The sequence below is a fragment of the Cynoglossus semilaevis genome, chromosome 20, assembly GCF_000523025.1.
Source record: "Cynoglossus semilaevis isolate Cse_v1.0 chromosome 20, Cse_v1.0, whole genome shotgun sequence".
Taxonomy (NCBI): Eukaryota; Metazoa; Chordata; class Actinopteri; order Pleuronectiformes; family Cynoglossidae; genus Cynoglossus; species Cynoglossus semilaevis.
In genome coordinates, this window is record NC_024326.1 from 3,910,403 (window position 1) to 3,927,414 (window position 17,012).

Sequence of the window (17,012 nt, forward strand, 5' to 3'; positions counted from 1 at the left end):
GCATCAGCATCAGCATCAGCATCAGCATCAGCATCAGCATCAGCATCAGCATCAGCATCAGCATCAGCATCAGCATCAGCATCAGCATCAGCATCAGCATCAGCATCAGCATCAGCATCAGCATCAGCAGTGTTGGATGGGATGAACACAGCGGTGCGTCAGTCACTGAAGAGTCAGAGACGGGAGGAGGAGGAGCGGTGTGGATAAACAGGAGGGTGGGTGCAGTGTTCCAGCTTTAGCTGTGCGCAAGTCAGACTGAGGGAAGGGGAAATGGCGGCGCTGTTCATCCGGGCATGTTAAGAGGCGGTGGTGACATCAGCATCAACTGCATCATCAGCTCCTACGGTAGTAGCAGCAGCAGCAGCAGCAGCAGCCATGAGACAGACAGACACTACAGAGGAACAGAGACAACAGGGATGGATGCTGTCAGAGATGGACACTAATTATTTAACTATTGACCTTATTTAGAACATGATGATGTTTACATGAGATTCTAACACAGTACTGCATTCACATTCCAATGAGGTTACAGACAAGGCCACGTGCTGTGAGAGGGGATTGTGCTATTGCCTTACAACAAGAAGGTCAGCAGTTGGATCCCAAATGGTAAATAACAGTCTCCCTGTATGACGTTTACATGTTTTCACCACGTGAGCGAGGATTTTCTGGTTTCCCTGAAGTCAAAAACATGCAGGATTATGTATGATACTCACTCTTAATTAATATTAGGTGTGAATGTGAATGAGCCTGAATGGTTGTTTGTCTCTGTACAGTACACAGCCCTGGCATGGACTGACAAACGAGGATGTACAGTGACACACCAAAGCAGAATGTAGTATCATCAGATTTCATTCATGAGTGAAGGAAGACAAAACCTCCTATGGAGAATGCTGCAGAATATTACTGCAGAAGGGTTCTTCAAAATTGACAGTCATTTTATTTTTTATTTATATGAAATAACTAATAATAAAGATGTGAATTATCTCCAATTTTCTGAACCAATATAGTCAAATGTTTTAAATGCACTTTTAAAGAGAGTATGAATTATTCCAACTACTAATATTAGACAGTATTGTGACAGAGTTTTATGACACTGCCCTGTGGTCTTCTGTGTATCAGCACTGACCCCCTCTCTCTCTGTATCTCAGGTGAGTGCGAAGGCCAGAGAGATGGTAGCACTAAGTTCTCCTTATATCCATGTTGTGTAATTATTGACTGAGCCACATAGAGAGAGAGCAGCTTCAGCATAGATGAGCTGCCATTTAACGTGTCCATGGAGATTAATCAATTGCTCCAGTCTTTTGAACAGCCATTACTGTTATTTTTCAGACTAGACACTTGAATTACTTCACTACTTTTATCTTCCCTGCAAAAAACTTGTTTTGACATGAACAATGTTCCTTCATTCTTTGACAGACTTGTACTCATTCACTCACTCAAAAATTAATAAATAACAATCAGAACTATGTCCTGAAAGAAATACTCAAAGCAAAACGAGAACCATGTCATTAAGTTATTCTGTAATTCTGTGTGGTTACATTTGACAGGTCATAAATGTTTATGTCTGCAAAAAGGACATGCCAAATCATCTACATATTTGTTGGTTAGATATGGGGGAGTTTATAGTTTTAACTATTTTCTACATAATCCAAAAATCCTTTCATGTTTTGCTGAGGAACATTTATTTTGTCGAAAACACAACAAGTCACATCATGATTAATAGAAGGCGTTGACTGTGACTGATTGTTTTCAATGTCACAACACAGGAATCTACGCAAGACTTTGAATACGCACTAGACAATTAAATCGATCCGTTGACTGAACAGAGTGTTTATGTGTCTTAGGGGGAGGAGTGTATTTATCTGTGTGTGTGTGTGCTTGTCGTACAGTATGTGTGGGTGTCAGCCACCCCTTCCTCCTGAGAGAGAACAGATTGGTTCTCTGAGAGGAGAGTCCTATCGACAATCTCGCTGCTGACGTGATAACAGGGTCAGACAAAAATCAACAAACCACCTGCAAACTAACCTGAACTGGATTCAAGCTGTTAAGGGCGCACTCAAGTCAGGCTCTGTGGAAATGAAGCAGTCCTGTTGGATTTACACTGAAAATGCAACAACAGATATTTAAAAGAAAAAATGTTTAAAAATAAATCACTTTTTCTTTTACATTTCGAACAAATGTGAAAAAAAGTACACAATGATCAGTAATAAGTATAATATAATCATATATCAGTATATCAGAAACTAAGGCAATAAAATCAGTTTCATTTTCCTTCAGTCAAGTTTTAATTTAATTATAACCAAATATGGCAAGGTCAAGGCTAAAGCCATCAAGGTCAAAGGCCTGTTTTAAACCTTCCATAACTCACCGTCAGGCTGAGACTTCTCATTTATCTCAGTTCACTTCACTCGGTGCAAACTAGTCTGAAAGCCAGACGTCAGAAGATATGCAACGGTCTATCTTCAGCCGGAGTGCCCTGCTGGCCCAACAGGCGGCAGCGGCCCTGGAAAGTCGGAGCGCGCCCCTGCTCTTGACCCAGGTCCGCTCATCGTCCTCGGTCACCATCCCTCCACCTGCGTGCATGCTGAGGCCGCTGGAAGCTCCACTGCGATACCTGTTTGGACCAGGACCTTCAAATGTTCCTCCACGTATTTTGGCTGCAGGTTCCAAGCCCATCATTGGTCACCTGCACCCAGAAATGTATGAGGTAAACAAGTATGACTGAGGCAGAGCAGCTTTACTTCATATTTAAACTTTTAAATAGTTTACTACTGCATTTTAACCTTAGGGAACTACGAGGTTTATATTGTGTGTGAGGACCAGCAACAACAACAAAAATACTGGTCGAATAAAACGATATTCAAAAATTTCAAATTTCACATAAAACATTGGGCGCAGATATGTATGGAACGCACTCACAGATCGAGAGTCGTGCGTCAGAGCGCGTGGATGCAGCCGGGCGCATCCTGCAGGTTCCCCCGGTGATGAAACGGACAAGCAACTTTTCACGTCTCATTCTTTTTCTTCAGATCATGAACGATATCAAGAGAGGCATCCAGTACGTCTTTCAGACGGAGAACAACATGACCATAGCCATGAGCGGCTCCGGCCACGCGGCCATGGAGTGCGCGGTGTTCAACACGGTGGAACCTGGAGAGAGTGTGCTTGTCGCGATTAACGGTATCTGGGGAGAGCGCGTGGCAGAAATCGCAGAGAGAATGGGTAAGATTGTGTAATATTGTGTATTGTCAGCCTGGTTGTGCGTTAGCAGAAAAAGAATAATAATAGGTATTTTGTTTTGTTTTTGTTTTTTTGTTGTTTTTTTTTTCAGGTGCCAATGTTCACAGAATGGTAAAAACTCCAGGTGAATATTTCACTAATGAAGAAATTCAACAGGTAAAATACTACTTTACTGTACTGTACTGTAGTGTACAACTAAAGGAGGCATATTAAAAGTCTATACTGGTTGTTTTTGTATCTGTACTTTGATGACAGGCTGTGGAGAAACACAAGCCTGTTCTGTTTTTCCTCACACACGGGGAGTCCTCTGCCGGACTCTGCCACCCCGTGGATGGCATTGGAGACATCTGCAGAAAGTGAGGCTAATTCTGTCTGTTCTTCTCTCCTTATCAACCTGTCAATCAAGCATTGTTTCAGATCATAAAGTCACACTTTGTCTCTGCTTCCTGCCACACCCCCTGCAGACATAACTGCCTCTTTCTGGTGGACACAGTAGCTTCACTTGGAGCAGCACCGATTTTTATGGACAAACAAAGTAAGAAAGGGATGAAAGATTAAGCCCACCCCCCTGCTGGACCTTGCACTTGTGCGTAATATAATCTTCCCTTTGCTCTCCCAGATATTGACATCCTGTACACTGGGTCTCAGAAGGCTCTAAATGCACCTCCTGGCACAGCTCCCATCTCCTTTAATGAGAGAGCATGGTAATTCTTCCAAAATATTGTATGATAAATATGCAAGATATGCAGAAAAATGTAAGGAATAAGTTAAGTCACTTCCTGCCGATGTCCCTTTTTCATTTACCTCGCAGCCAAAAGATGTTTAACAGAAAAACGAAACCTGTTTCCTACCTTTTTGACATGACACATCTGTCCAACTACTGGGGTTGTGATGGCAAACCAGCACGAGTGTGAGTCTGCTGCACACAGCTGTTTATTCAATTTGGAGAAAAAAAACAAATACATTTCATCAGTCCTTCTTGTTGGTTTAATTCTTTTCAATGCATTCTGTGTTTCAGATACCACCACACTGGTCCTGTGTCTGGATTCTTTGCTCTGAGAGAGAGCCTGGCAATTGTTGCAGAGAGGGTAAAATATTCATTCCTAGTGTATTGTACTTACCGGAGTTTGGAAAGCTCTCATCTTACTCATTGCGTCACATTGTCTCCCTCTAGGGGCTGGAGGAGTCCTGGAGGAAACACAAAGAGGTGGCTGCCTACCTGTACAGAGGGTTAGAAGACCTGGGCCTCAAGTTATTCATTCCTAATAAGGTGAAACACACTCACAACTAAAAACTACAGGGTTTGTGTTCCATTAAAAAATAACTTAACATATTCCGACCTTTTGGAGGAACCGTAAATTCAACATGGCATATAAAAAGACACATAACAGCACTGAGCATAAAGTGAAAATAATTTACCTTCAGGTGAAGCCAAGTTGCACTGTTGACGTAATCAGCCAGTCATTTTGGGCTACAGTGGCATTTCTGACTGTGTGTTTCATCATGCAGGATTTGAGGCTTCCCTCGGTCACTACCATCGCCATCCCTGAGGGCTATGACTGGCGGGAGCTCTTGGTTTACATCATGAAAAATCACAACATGGAGATGACGGGAGGCCTGGGACCCTCCATCGGCATGGTGAGATGAGCATTCATTTTAATGTCTGTGGAATGAAAAAGAAAATAGATTGATTAAGGTGTGTAATATAGGATATAACAGGTAAACATAAAGTAACACACAACTATAGAAATGAAAATAAAAACCCTGCAAACAACATATTTTGGAACATAGCAATTGCAGTAGTGTTCAGTAAAGTAACCATTTAAACTGTCACTATTCCACTCTGTTATCAGAATTTCTATTTAATTATCTCTTCGTGCTACATTACATATCAACATTTATAGATCAACAGTTGTTGTTCAAACACCTCGTAAGTTCATTTGTTTTAAGTTAAATGTTGCATGTTGTCAGTGTGGTAAACATTTTTTACAGTATTCTATTGGGTTAAACTCCCTAACTGAAAACTGGAATGTTTGGAGGCATCTGCTTACTCCCTGTGGGCTCTGATGCAGTGCACTGCTCTTTTCATCAGGTAATGAGGATTGGATTGATGGGATACAACTGTGAGAAGACGAATGCTGACATGGCACTGCATGCCCTGGCTGATGCTCTCAAGAACTGCAAAAAGAGCAAAGCCTAAAGCAGAGCTGTTATCCCTCAACATGTGGAGCACCTGAAGCAATTTGTACATTTATGTATTACAGGTGTGCCTTCAAGAGCAAATATTTAATCAAAAACTGCTTTCATGAGTAGCATTTAACCATGACCTCTGTTTGAATTGTATATCTTGGTTGGATTTTGCAGTAAATAAAAAATGTGTTGTTATATATTCCATGCTGAAGTGAACATGGTGATAAAGTGTGTTTATTTCAGTTAGCAGCCAGGCCTCGATGCCTGGCACAAATATTAAAGGTGGTTTAAAGAAAAACACTTTATGTTCGCAGACTTATATATAAACATTCAAATATTCAAAACGACGCAGCAGGCCACACAGTGTCATAACTACATTCCCCACAATGCCTTTTTAACGTAACAAACGTCACGCCGTTGTCTAATTTTAGTGACATTAAAACTTGGAACTACACTCACAACTCCGCTGTCCACAGCAATAATGGAGAATCCTGCCGATAAAACAGGTGAATAAGTCAAGCGTTTTTATTATTATTATTATTATATTGCAGTGGTAACGAACACGTGCTTTTGTTTGTTTGTATTTAATCTAAAGTTTGTGAAAGTTTCCTTTTAAAAAATGCAACATTTGACTGTACACAGTTTGAATAACAAAGGAGAAAGATTTTGTTTGTTATTTTTACTTTGCTTATTGTTTATCGTTGACGCTTGCACATTCCTTAGCCTTTATTTAAAAACAAAACTACACTTAGCGCCTGCGCTGTAGTTGTCAAGGTGGTGACCTTTCTTTTTTTCGTGAAACTGAAAGCACATAAAATAAACCACTTATAAAGACATAAAGACGTATTCTCCTACCAGACCACGCGTCCAACAAAACGCCTGTTTCCTCCTTCTTCTGGGTATCTATGAAATATATTGAAGCATTAGCACTCTCTAGTGGTTCAATATTAGAATAGACACTAAAGAGTTATACAAACTTGTAACATAAAATAAACACGACCCTGGTAACATAAGAAATGCATATAGAAATAGAAATGTTAACAAATTAAAAATTGTTAACCAACGTCCGAATTTATTTTATATAACATCTACTATAAATGATGTCACAAAGGGATTATAAAAAGTTTAACATTACACATTTCCCTATTTTTAACACATCAAACACATTTCTATTATTGACAGGTTTGAACCCAGTCCTCCTGCCTCTAGAGTGGCTTCTGGGAACATGGGAGTCAGATGAGCCTGGTGAGGGATGTTTCCCGACAATAAAGCCTTTCCGCTATACAGAGACCCTGAACTTCAGCCACGTGGGACAGCCAGTCATCAACTTCATGTCCGTTTCACCTCACATTCTGCTGCTCTGGTTTTGAATAACTTCTGTGACTTCTTCTTTGACATTTTGACACCGCTGTAGAACTTGTTGGGCCTGTCTGATTGTGATTGTTTTCAGAGCCACTGTCTATTGGCCGGTGTTCATCTCCACCCACGGATGTCACTCAGTGCACCAACAGGCATGTTCAGTGTGCAGACTGAACATGTTCTTTAAGGGCAAAAGTGTTGCCCGGTGTTGCTTTGATGTAACTGCAGTATGTCAGCAGACTTGTTTGTATAAATAAACACTGACTATTTGTGTGTTGGCAGGTTCAACGCCTTCCATGCAGAATCTAAAAAGCCTCTGCACAGGGAGTGTGGCTTCATCAGACTGCAGTCTGGGACCAACAGGGTTGCATTTATCATTGCCCAAAACTCTGGTACGTTATGTCCAGATCACTATGGAACCACATACATAAACATGGGATATTGTCTGTAATTTTAAGAAATAACCTGGTGGTTTTTTTAGTGTAGGTGTGTGTGTGTGTGTCAGACAGATTTATATTTGGGAGGAGAGGGACAAGAGTGGGTAGAAGAGTAGGCTGGCAAAACAGAAGAAAAATAATTTGAGCAGAGGTCATTTTTAGTATTTAATTTTAATTTCTAAATATAATTTCACAGCTGTGCTTATTGCTTACAGTTACTTATTTGGCACTTTTGTGAAACTGACAGCTCACAATCACAGGACATGTTTTATGAAATAAATGTCCTCAAGTTAATAATCCACTCACTGTATCATATAGGGAGACATCACTTGTTGTCAGCTGAATAAATAAATTACTGCTGTAATTACACAGTGGAATGCTCAGAGGTGTTTAAACATGCAAACCCAGATGATTAAATTTGGCACAGGAGTCTACTTTTGCACAGATGACAGTGCTTAAAATAAGGATGATTAGATTGTTAAGACACATTTGACAATTACTTGTCAATTGACTCAACACTATTAGCTAATGTAAGTCAATGTCGACTTTCAAATTAACAGCTGAGAGATTTAACTCGCAACCTAATGGCATGTTCTGGTGCAGGTCTGGTTGAGATTGAGGAGGGTGAACTGACAGGGAAGCAGCTGAACCTGCAGACTCACGCTTTGGCCAGGATTTCTTTTGCCAAGGAGCCACATGTGCAGCAGGTTTGTCTTTCATTCTCCAGACTTTATCTTTTGTGTCTGACATTTTCTGACTTTTTTATAATTCATGAAGTCACATCCTGGCTGCTCTTTTTTTTTTACCCCCATTCCAGATTTCCAGAGTGTTTCAGCTGAGGCCAGATGGTAGGCTTGAGCAGACGGTTTCCATGGCAACAGACAACCAGCCACTGATGACACAGCACTTGCACATCACTTACCGTCGATCATAGTGAACCGACAATCTACCTGGCAGTTATTTATGGTGAAACCGAGAGGTTTGATGAACAACCCTGTTTGATGCTGACGATATACACGCTGCTGATCAACATAATACTTTACATTAACGTCTGTTGAATGGAGTCTGGAGTCCAAGTGTCACAATTATGAGTGATGTTTCATCTTAAGCCACTCATTTTTGGATATTGAACAGAAAGAGGGAAATGCATTTAAATAAAATAACATTTCTAATGTAATGTATCACCTATTAGTTTGCATGGAGAGCTACTCCGCTGTTCAACTACTTATTGCTGCAAGTGATTAGTAAAATACACGTTACTTTACCTGTGGTTATTCAAGGTCTTTATGTTTTGAACGTAAAGATTTTACTGCACTAATTAAAAAAAGAACTATGAGGTCTTTTTGTCTTCACTGCAGTCTGTCCTTTTTTTGTGGTCTGGACAATAGTAATGTAAAGCTACAATACTTTTATAAGTTAGAGCATATCCTTTTCATTTTTATTCATTCGTATGGAAATGTAATAAAGAAGTTCATTAAAAAATGTATTTTTAAGTCTAGGTTCTGACCTTAAATCTTAAAGATAAAGACATTAAAACCTAAACAACAACAAATCAGTGATGAAGACTATGAAGAAGTTTATTTTGAATTTAAAAAAATCTTTCAGACACATTAATAACACTTGTAAAGCATCACCCATCAGGCATATCATGCAATCATCCCCAAGAGCTGTAGTACATGCTCTTCATAGTGCAGTATTCAAGTTTCAACATTAAAAAAATAAAGTAAAACCATAAATAAACTATGTACAGTTTAAAAGGAGTTTGGTGCACACTGAAATGTGTGATTTCAGTATGTACACACACTGAAACACTGAAATGTGTGATTTCAGTATGTATCATTCTGTCCGTCTTTACGTTCTTTGGTCAGTGATGGTCAAAGTGTGACCTAACATTAAATGATCAATCTCAAAATGCAGCAGAGTTAAGTAAAGTCACAAAGTTTACGCGGAGCAGAAGAGAGACACTGCAAACGTGCAGAGATTATTGCCTGGATGTGGACACTGGACTCGTTAACCCAGCCAGCTGAGCATTCATTAATTTAATAATAATTACAAAAATAGTCTCTCTCCTCTTTCAGGGGTTTAGCCTGGCACAAACATGACATGAACATGTGACGTCTGTTGAATGTTATGGTTCATCTCCACACGTGACAAGAAAAACCTGGTTCACGCCACTGGTGCAGAAGTGTTGGAGTGAGACACATGGTTGTTCACCTTGTTTACCTCAGGATGACTACTCTTTGGATGAAGAGCAATCACCAACAACAGGCTTATCTGATCCCCAGGTGTACGACCATGATACTAATGGCACTTTGGTAACACATCCATCCGTCTCCGTCTCCATCATAAAGTCTCCAGATGAATGAATAGAATTGTTCAGCAAAGCCACCAAATGATGACATCCGTGTCTCGTGGGTCGTTCATGGCTCTTTCATGATGTAGACGTACACTGTGGTAAGAAAGTACTTCAGGGACTCCATGACCGAGGTTAACCAGTTCTGTTCTGGGGGAAAATCTTTCTTTACCACACATTTCGTGATATCACCCTGGAAAAAACAGGATAAATTAATTCTCTCTGAACTGGTCAAGTTGGTTTTATTTTTCCTTGATTATTAGGCCTTGCTCTCTGCAGGGATTGGCCCAGGTTCTAATTTCATAATAAAATTAGAATTAACATTCTAATAACATTGTTCTGAAATCACACAATGATATATTTCAGACAATCAGTAATGTATTCCGTGTTTTCTGACACACCAGTGCCGATTTAATGTTCTGTGTTCCTCTAAAAAAAAAAACAAAGAGAAGCTCATCACTTCCCCCTCCATTGTATCTCATGCACAGCTCCCCCGTGTGTGCAGCAGCAGTCACTCACCCATCCTCCCCGTCTCTTCAGCCAGGAAACCAGGAACTTGCGGACAAACTGTCCCAGACTCTGCACTATGATGTTGACGTTGGCCGCCCGGTCTTGTCTGACACAGTCCACGGCCAGGGCTGCAGCTACAGCATACATGGCCACAACTTTACCCCAGGTTATACCTGCAGGAGGAGAAATAATACTCTGGCATTCATTTTAGACAATCCTTTGGAGAAACATCATCCAGTAGATCTGACAGAGATCTAAGGGATACCACCAAAGAACTAAAGATATAAAAATAAACATTCCTATTATTGTCATTAAATGCTTTAAATTGACTTTGACAATGTGACTTTTGATCAACAGACTCAAAAATTCCCAAGTGTTACCATGTCCAGGTTTTACAAGGTGAAAATAGAGTTGTATAATAGATAAAAAACAGTATGAAAATATAAAAAATATCAAGTAACAAACACTACAATTATGGAAAGAATAACAGAGCAGTTCATCAGACAAACACATGATGAAGATCATGTGTTTCGCAGCCTTGGGCTTCATCCACACTACAGTCTTTAACTTACTGTATCTTTGTTAGCCTTTTTTTACTTCTTTTTGCAGAGGATGTATGGAGGTTAAGTGTCTGGCCTAAGGGCACTGTGGATGTTGAGAGGAAGAACTGGTGACCTTTAAATCCTCGAACCTCTATTGTCAAAGCTACAACAGTCCTGCTTTGTATTTGTAAATATTTAGATACTTACATTTAATTAAAAATATGGATCATTTATTTAAAGTTTTAAAAAGTGGATTTGTCCATAGTGACAAATGCAAAGGTGGTTAAAAACAACAGCACACATTATATTTTATACAGGTTTCAGAAAATTCAGATATGATTTTTTAATATTTTATAAAATTGTTTTATTTTTAACTAGAATTAAAAACAACAGCAGAAGTGGTGAAAAAGGTTTAAAGTCACTGCATCATCCACTGAAATCAACTTTAACTAATGTGCACAGACTTTCCTGGAGATCAATGAGGTCAGAAAACAATTTTTCATGTTTACCCTAACAACATCATTACTTTCCCAGGGCAGGGAACAGGATTATCACCCACTTCCTCTGTGTCTGTTATATATTCTGTGACCTGACATGTGTCATGTGGGGCAGCCTGTGGACCTTGCACTGAAATAAACTGTCAATATGTGGTGCAAGTCAATACGCCCGGTGCATTTGTCCTAATGATGTTGATAACAGGTCTTACTGCGTCACATACCAGCTGTAAATTAAACAGGGCGCGGCTCAGTTGCCCTTGGTGTCGTGAGCTTTTGAAAACTCTTGACGCAGTTTCAGACATGCACAGGTGAAAAAAAAAAGTAAGAAAATGTTTACGGCAATTGCTAATTAGGCAGGAATGAGAATGAAAAGAGGGAAAAGTGGCCGTTCCTTGTCTGCTTACACAATCCAATCTGATAATGAGGAAAATCCATTCACTTATGCAGTTTCCAGGCCAGTGGGGATTGTTATAACAACTGTCACTGATACAGTGCAGGGTCTAATGGCATTAACCTCCTTCGGGTTCAGCATGCATGGCCATGGCTGTAATTCAAAGCAGAGCCATGGCGTCCCACTGTGGGCTATAAGAAGATAGAGATCTGGGCGAGCTTAAATGAGATAAATGTCCGTTGTAGCTGTAGGAGTACGTCACGTCTAACTCCTTATTGAGACACGGGCCAGAAATAGAGAGAAGATTGTCCAGGATAAAGCTGGAGGAGGGGAGGACGGAAAGAAAAAGTAACAGCAGTGGGAGGCAAGCAATAACATGATGAAGAAGAGGCCAACCAGAAAGATTCTACTGATAGGGACCACAGCACTGATGAACAGCCAACCACTTCTAAAAATATATACTTATGATACACACTTGGTTTGACTCCTTTTATGGTTCTTGTACCAAAGCTGAGATTTTAAGGACAGGATGAAAAGATTCCGTGAAGCTAAAAAGGGATATAAAACAATTTCCCGACAGCAAGAAAAACAAACCAACATTACATTTTTTTCTATTTATGTCCAATTACCAACTGCTCCCACAAGACACAGCCTGGGTTCAGCAACCTTCAGCAAAAATCCCACGCTGTTTCCAAAAACTTATAGCCTCAAAACACACTTTTATAAGGGGAACATACGTGAAAATTTGGTTAACTGGTCTGGTTTAATCTTTCCCACCGCTGTGCCAAATGTAAGTTCCCTGAGATCATTGAATCTACTCAATACAGAGGAAATAAAGTGGATCTTTTTCTTTGGTTGGATTAGATGTCTGTCATTGCTGCTTTGGACAAAAGAGACAAAATTGAAGAGTTGTCTAGGCAACGGACAACAACAGGAACACCAAACCAGTTAAGGTCACAGGAAGACAAAAATCTCCCCAATCCATTCTAAGACCAAGATAAGGGTTTTTAAATTCCATCGCATTTAAGGCCTGGGCCTTCCCTTCAAACTAATTCATGTGAGACGTTGTTCAAACATGTTCGCAGCTTGGTTACAGTGAGGAAAGCCTCCTGTGAGGGTTTCCCTCACCTCCTTTATCTCTCAAGAGCTCCCTGTTTGTTTGTTTTTATTTTAATGGGACTGCATGCATTTCAAAATGACTGAGTGGTTTAGTTCCCCGTTCGAGGGCGAGGAGCCTGGTATTTTATAGTGTTTAATTATTTTATAGAGCTGTTTCAATGTACAAACGTGTGCATTGGAAGGCTGTTCCACTGGCGTCACTGTAAACACAAATACTGAAGGAATGTTCTTCCCTTTTACAGTCATTGTCAGTGAAAGCAGCAATAAAAGGCAGAGAGGCTGATATTCTGTTGTCGTCTTTCATTGAAAGTGTTACTTTTAAAAAAACATTATGCCCTATTTTAGTGTGGGTGCGAATGAGGTAAGACTAAATGGAAGTCAGTAAAACTAAATCAAAGTACAAACAAATACCAGTGAGTAGATATTTGTACTGTTTTCTGGTTGTGATTGGTCCATTTGATTTGTCAGCAAACAAACATCAACAACACCTCTTTAAAACTCACGTTTATCTGATAAATTCTGTATTATTTTGGGTAGGAGTATAGACCAGTATTTAGCAGGACTGAGTGTCTGCAGCTAAAGTTTTTTCCTGCTGTGCTCTGATATCATTAGGTACATCTGAGGCTAAACACGCACACACAAACACACACAGGGCAGGGCAGATAATAGTAGCCTACAGTAAATGCTTTTGGACTGTGCTGGGAAAAGAAGACTCAGATCACATGAGGTGATAAATATGCAATTTCTTCTCAGGATCATTTAATGTATTCTTTTATTGTTTTATCTACCGGCCTACTCAGCATATAACCTGTGTTTTTTGTCCATTAATCAATTTTGAATACTATAATATATGGAGAAACTTTCCCTTGAGAAATAAAGTTTTGGGGTAAGAATTCCAATCTAACCCTAAGCAAAAGCTACCAGAAGATTATCTAATTGTTTAGATACAGGCCTATGTTGTTGTGTTTCTGCGTTGCACCCACTCACTCCAACTGAAACCACCTCTCTGCCAGCTGCCACTGAAAAGCTGGAACAGTGGCTGCTTTCACCAGCGACCAGCGTCACAAAGAGAAGTCTAACATCGGAGCTGTTAGAGCGACAGATTCCCCTTAGCTGGAGACCCACATTTAAAATAATTCTTAAATCTGCCATTGTCACCCACAGATTCAGATTCAGAGTGTACCTGTAGCAAAGATTTCTGTTGACACACCAATGAACGCATCGGAGACCATGTTCTCCATGGCAACAGAGATGCTGAGCTGCCGTGCCACGTTCCTGTACAAAGATGGCTGTAAACACTCCAGCTCGTCGCCTGCGTAGACACAGATTGTATTTAAAGGAAATATTTTATTCACTATAGAAGCTTCATTTTGCTAAATTTATTCTTCCCATTCTTCCATTAAGTCAAGGTCAAAAACTGCTAGAAGGATGATGACTTCACAGATGTTTGTGGTTTCCTCTTACCGAGGCACAGAAGAACTGAAGACACTTCAGCGAGTGCTGCATTGGAGGGCACGAGGTTGAGCTCAGATTTGGACCATCCCAGCCCATTCTGGTTGAGTCTGAACAGAATGTAGTCTCTGCAAAGGGCTTTGGACTGGGACACTAGGTCCTTCTCAGTCAGTGAGCGGTCAAACACATCCAGGACCTCTGCTGCAAACACAGAAGACCTCCGCAGAACCTCCATGTCCTCTTGCAGAGGATCTGGGTCAGAGAGTGTCTGACCTCTTTGGATCAGCTCAGCGTCAGTTTTGATCCCAGGAAGAGCAAAGTTTACCAGAAGTGACAAAGGGCAGCTGTAAAAAAAAAAGAGAGAGAGATTTTATTTATATCCATAAGACTAAAGTTATTTACTGTTATCCCTGCTGTAAGCAATGCAGAGGGTTCAAAATTATTCTAGTGGTATGTTTTCCTGAATTTAAGTAAACAATTTAGGATTCAGGAACTAGGTTTACACACACACATTTATGGAATTAATTCTTACATAAATAATTACCAAATGCTATATACTGTTTTTGAGCTTTTTTAAAAAAAAAATACTAACCAACCCTCGTGGTTTAGTAAATTGGAGCACTGGATTTTACTAGCTGTGCTTATTTAAAGAAATTACCAGCTCCATTTAATTTACTGGGGGTGGGAGGGGGGGTGACTACTACCTTTTTAGCTATTTTAGGCTAACAGCCATTGTGTTACAGTGTGTTTTCAGCAGTATTACTTTAATTTGTCTTTAATTTGCTTTAACTTGGTGTAATGTACTAAACAGGAAGTTATATAACAGTAGGGATGGTACCCTGTATGGTGTATAGATTTATTCCCTTCTAAGGGAGTAATTTGTATAGTTCTTGGTAGAAATACTGCACCACCTATAGAAAGAAGGGGCCAGGTGCCTACACCTGAAGATGGAGAAGAAGAGAATAAAACATTTTCTGTCTCAGATCAGAAATCAAAATAGTCTTATTTAACATGGACATGTGAGGGACAGTGAGGATACAATACATGGTACCTTTGGTACAATGTAGAGAGTGCTGAGCTGAAATTTGAATGTTATCCCCAGGAACACAAATTGTTTTTCTTTTATTAACTGGAATTCAACAGTTTTAGGGGGAAATGAAGCAACAAAAATATATAAATAAATAAGTGAGCACAAACCACATTGCCAGTCACAGCAGAGACTTATATAATGACGATATCTTTTGATGGAGGCGTTAATGTTGTGAGTCACATGGAGGGGTAGTCAAGACATTGACACACACTTTATTACGCAACAGACTCTGATACCAGAATATATAACAGGGGTGTTTTCTGCTGCAACGGCACAAGAGATTAAAAGTTGTGAGTTTCTTTTAAATAATAAATTTAAAAAACAAAACAATACATGTATGTTTAAAGTAGTTTATTTATCTCATACAACAGAAATATAGCCGTTGTATGGTACAAGGCATAAAACAGTGCAGCCTACCTTCATCAGAAGTTGTCCTACATTAAAGAGGTCCACAGGTATGCGCTCCCGATAATTGACCGCAAGTCAATTAGTCAGAATACAGTTAAAACCAGGTGTGGTGGTTCCCCACAAAGACACTGTGAAAACGGCGGAAACTGCCCTCTGTGCTGCGAGGAAATCCTATCAGAGCGAAGCACCGCTGCAGCCCTCTGCTCCAACACTCTCTTCTCGTCTACTTTGTTTCCCAAAAGGCAGCAATTGCACGGTGGAAATCGGGCGCTCAGTCGCACAGAGGACGCCTACTTGTTGTTCCACCTTCCATTCCATTTGCGCTTATAGAGCGCGCTAGATTTGTGATCTACGAACACCCCCGGGAGGTGGAGTTAGACGACTGACTCACAGCTACTGAACGACATGAGAGGTCGGTTGCATGACGACGAACAGAAGCAGATAAAGCGATCCCAACTGCGTTACTGATTTACAAGTCCTATCCTGTCACAATCACTGTTTTTCATTTTTTCACTGAGTGTTTACGAAACAATGGCAGTTGTAACAGCTCATGGGATAACTTTAACAACATGAGAATTAAAGACATACATATTAAGCTCAAGAAAACGGCAAAATAAATAAAGAAAATATGAAAACTCCCAACAGAATGTGTAATTTATTAATATTACAAATGCAGTGTCAATGAAATAGAGCACAATTCATGCAAAACCAAACATTCAACACAACGGTGTTACGGCAATAAAAAATAAACAAACACTAGCAAGAGAAATTAAAAATTATTATAAATCCTGCAAAGCTTATTTTAAGTATAGATAGATAGATAGATAGATAGATAGATAGATAGATAGATAGATAAATAGATAGATAGATAGATAGATAGATAGATAGATAGATAGATAGATAGATAGATAGATAGATAGATAGATAGATAGATAGATAGATATGTGTGTGTTTGTACAAATAGGGCTGAAATGTGTCTGGGGTTTCCCAACCTTTGATGGGTGGGGCATCTATTCTAAAATAGTTTAAATACTTCGGGCTAACTCCTCCTGCAATGACACAGATATTAAATCCACAGTGATAAACTTAAAAACAACGGTTAATAAACAATAATCCATTCTTGAGTTTAAATGTATCTTCATAGCATTCTGTTACTCTACTCTTAAACAATATTCAGATTAGGAGATATGTGAAAGGTTATTCTTTTGTTCGTCTATAAAGGGAGGCCATCTGAGCACAAAAAGCTCAGTGAATCATGGGAGGTATATACTGTCAGTTTCCCCAGGACAGGTTATATAGGTGTGTCCTCTGTCAAAGTTTATGTAAGTGTTCCTCCTGAGGCCAGAAGTGTCACACTTTTAATCCAATGCACAGTGGATAAATATAGATGTCCTACTCTAGTCTTAGAGCACAAACACTTTACT

At 39.7% G+C, this 17,012-nt stretch overlaps 3 protein-coding genes and 1 long non-coding RNA gene across 4 annotated transcripts; 2 read left to right on the forward strand and 2 right to left on the reverse strand.

Annotated features, from left to right (window-relative positions):
* Positions 1 to 111: 111 nt before the first annotated feature.
* Positions 112 to 2,494, reverse strand: LOC112488683 (uncharacterized). Its single transcript, XR_003053025.1, has 3 exons — positions 2,369 to 2,494; positions 2,026 to 2,068; positions 112 to 391 (listed from the first exon to the last, which is right to left on the reverse strand). It is a non-coding gene; the product is annotated as an uncharacterized LOC112488683 (long non-coding RNA).
* agxtb (alanine--glyoxylate and serine--pyruvate aminotransferase b) lies at positions 2,365 to 5,641 on the forward strand. The gene is made up of 11 exons (XM_008334005.3): positions 2,365 to 2,707; positions 3,030 to 3,222; positions 3,332 to 3,396; positions 3,496 to 3,596; positions 3,705 to 3,775; positions 3,860 to 3,944; positions 4,052 to 4,150; positions 4,259 to 4,328; positions 4,415 to 4,510; positions 4,750 to 4,878; positions 5,333 to 5,641. The coding sequence occupies exons 1-11, from the start codon at positions 2,447 to 2,449 to the stop codon at positions 5,438 to 5,440; spliced, it is 1,278 nt and encodes a 425-aa protein (XP_008332227.1). The 5' UTR covers positions 2,365 to 2,446; the 3' UTR covers positions 5,441 to 5,641.
* Positions 5,642 to 5,785: 144 nt separating this feature from the next.
* On the forward strand, positions 5,786 to 8,967 carry thap4 (THAP domain containing 4). Its single transcript, XM_008334006.2, has 5 exons — positions 5,786 to 5,936; positions 6,613 to 6,763; positions 7,072 to 7,181; positions 7,830 to 7,933; positions 8,044 to 8,967. The coding sequence occupies exons 1-5, from the start codon at positions 5,912 to 5,914 to the stop codon at positions 8,158 to 8,160; spliced, it is 507 nt and encodes a 168-aa protein (XP_008332228.1). The 5' UTR covers positions 5,786 to 5,911; the 3' UTR covers positions 8,161 to 8,967.
* Positions 8,968 to 9,029: 62 nt separating this feature from the next.
* bokb (BCL2 family apoptosis regulator BOK b) lies at positions 9,030 to 16,008 on the reverse strand. Its single transcript, XM_008334008.3, has 5 exons — positions 15,598 to 16,008; positions 14,103 to 14,434; positions 13,822 to 13,950; positions 10,099 to 10,262; positions 9,030 to 9,772 (listed from the first exon to the last, which is right to left on the reverse strand). Exons 2-5 carry the CDS (start codon positions 14,323 to 14,325, stop codon positions 9,647 to 9,649), a joined length of 642 nt encoding a protein of 213 aa, XP_008332230.1. The 5' UTR covers positions 14,326 to 14,434; positions 15,598 to 16,008; the 3' UTR covers positions 9,030 to 9,646.
* Positions 16,009 to 17,012: the final 1,004 nt, after the last annotated feature.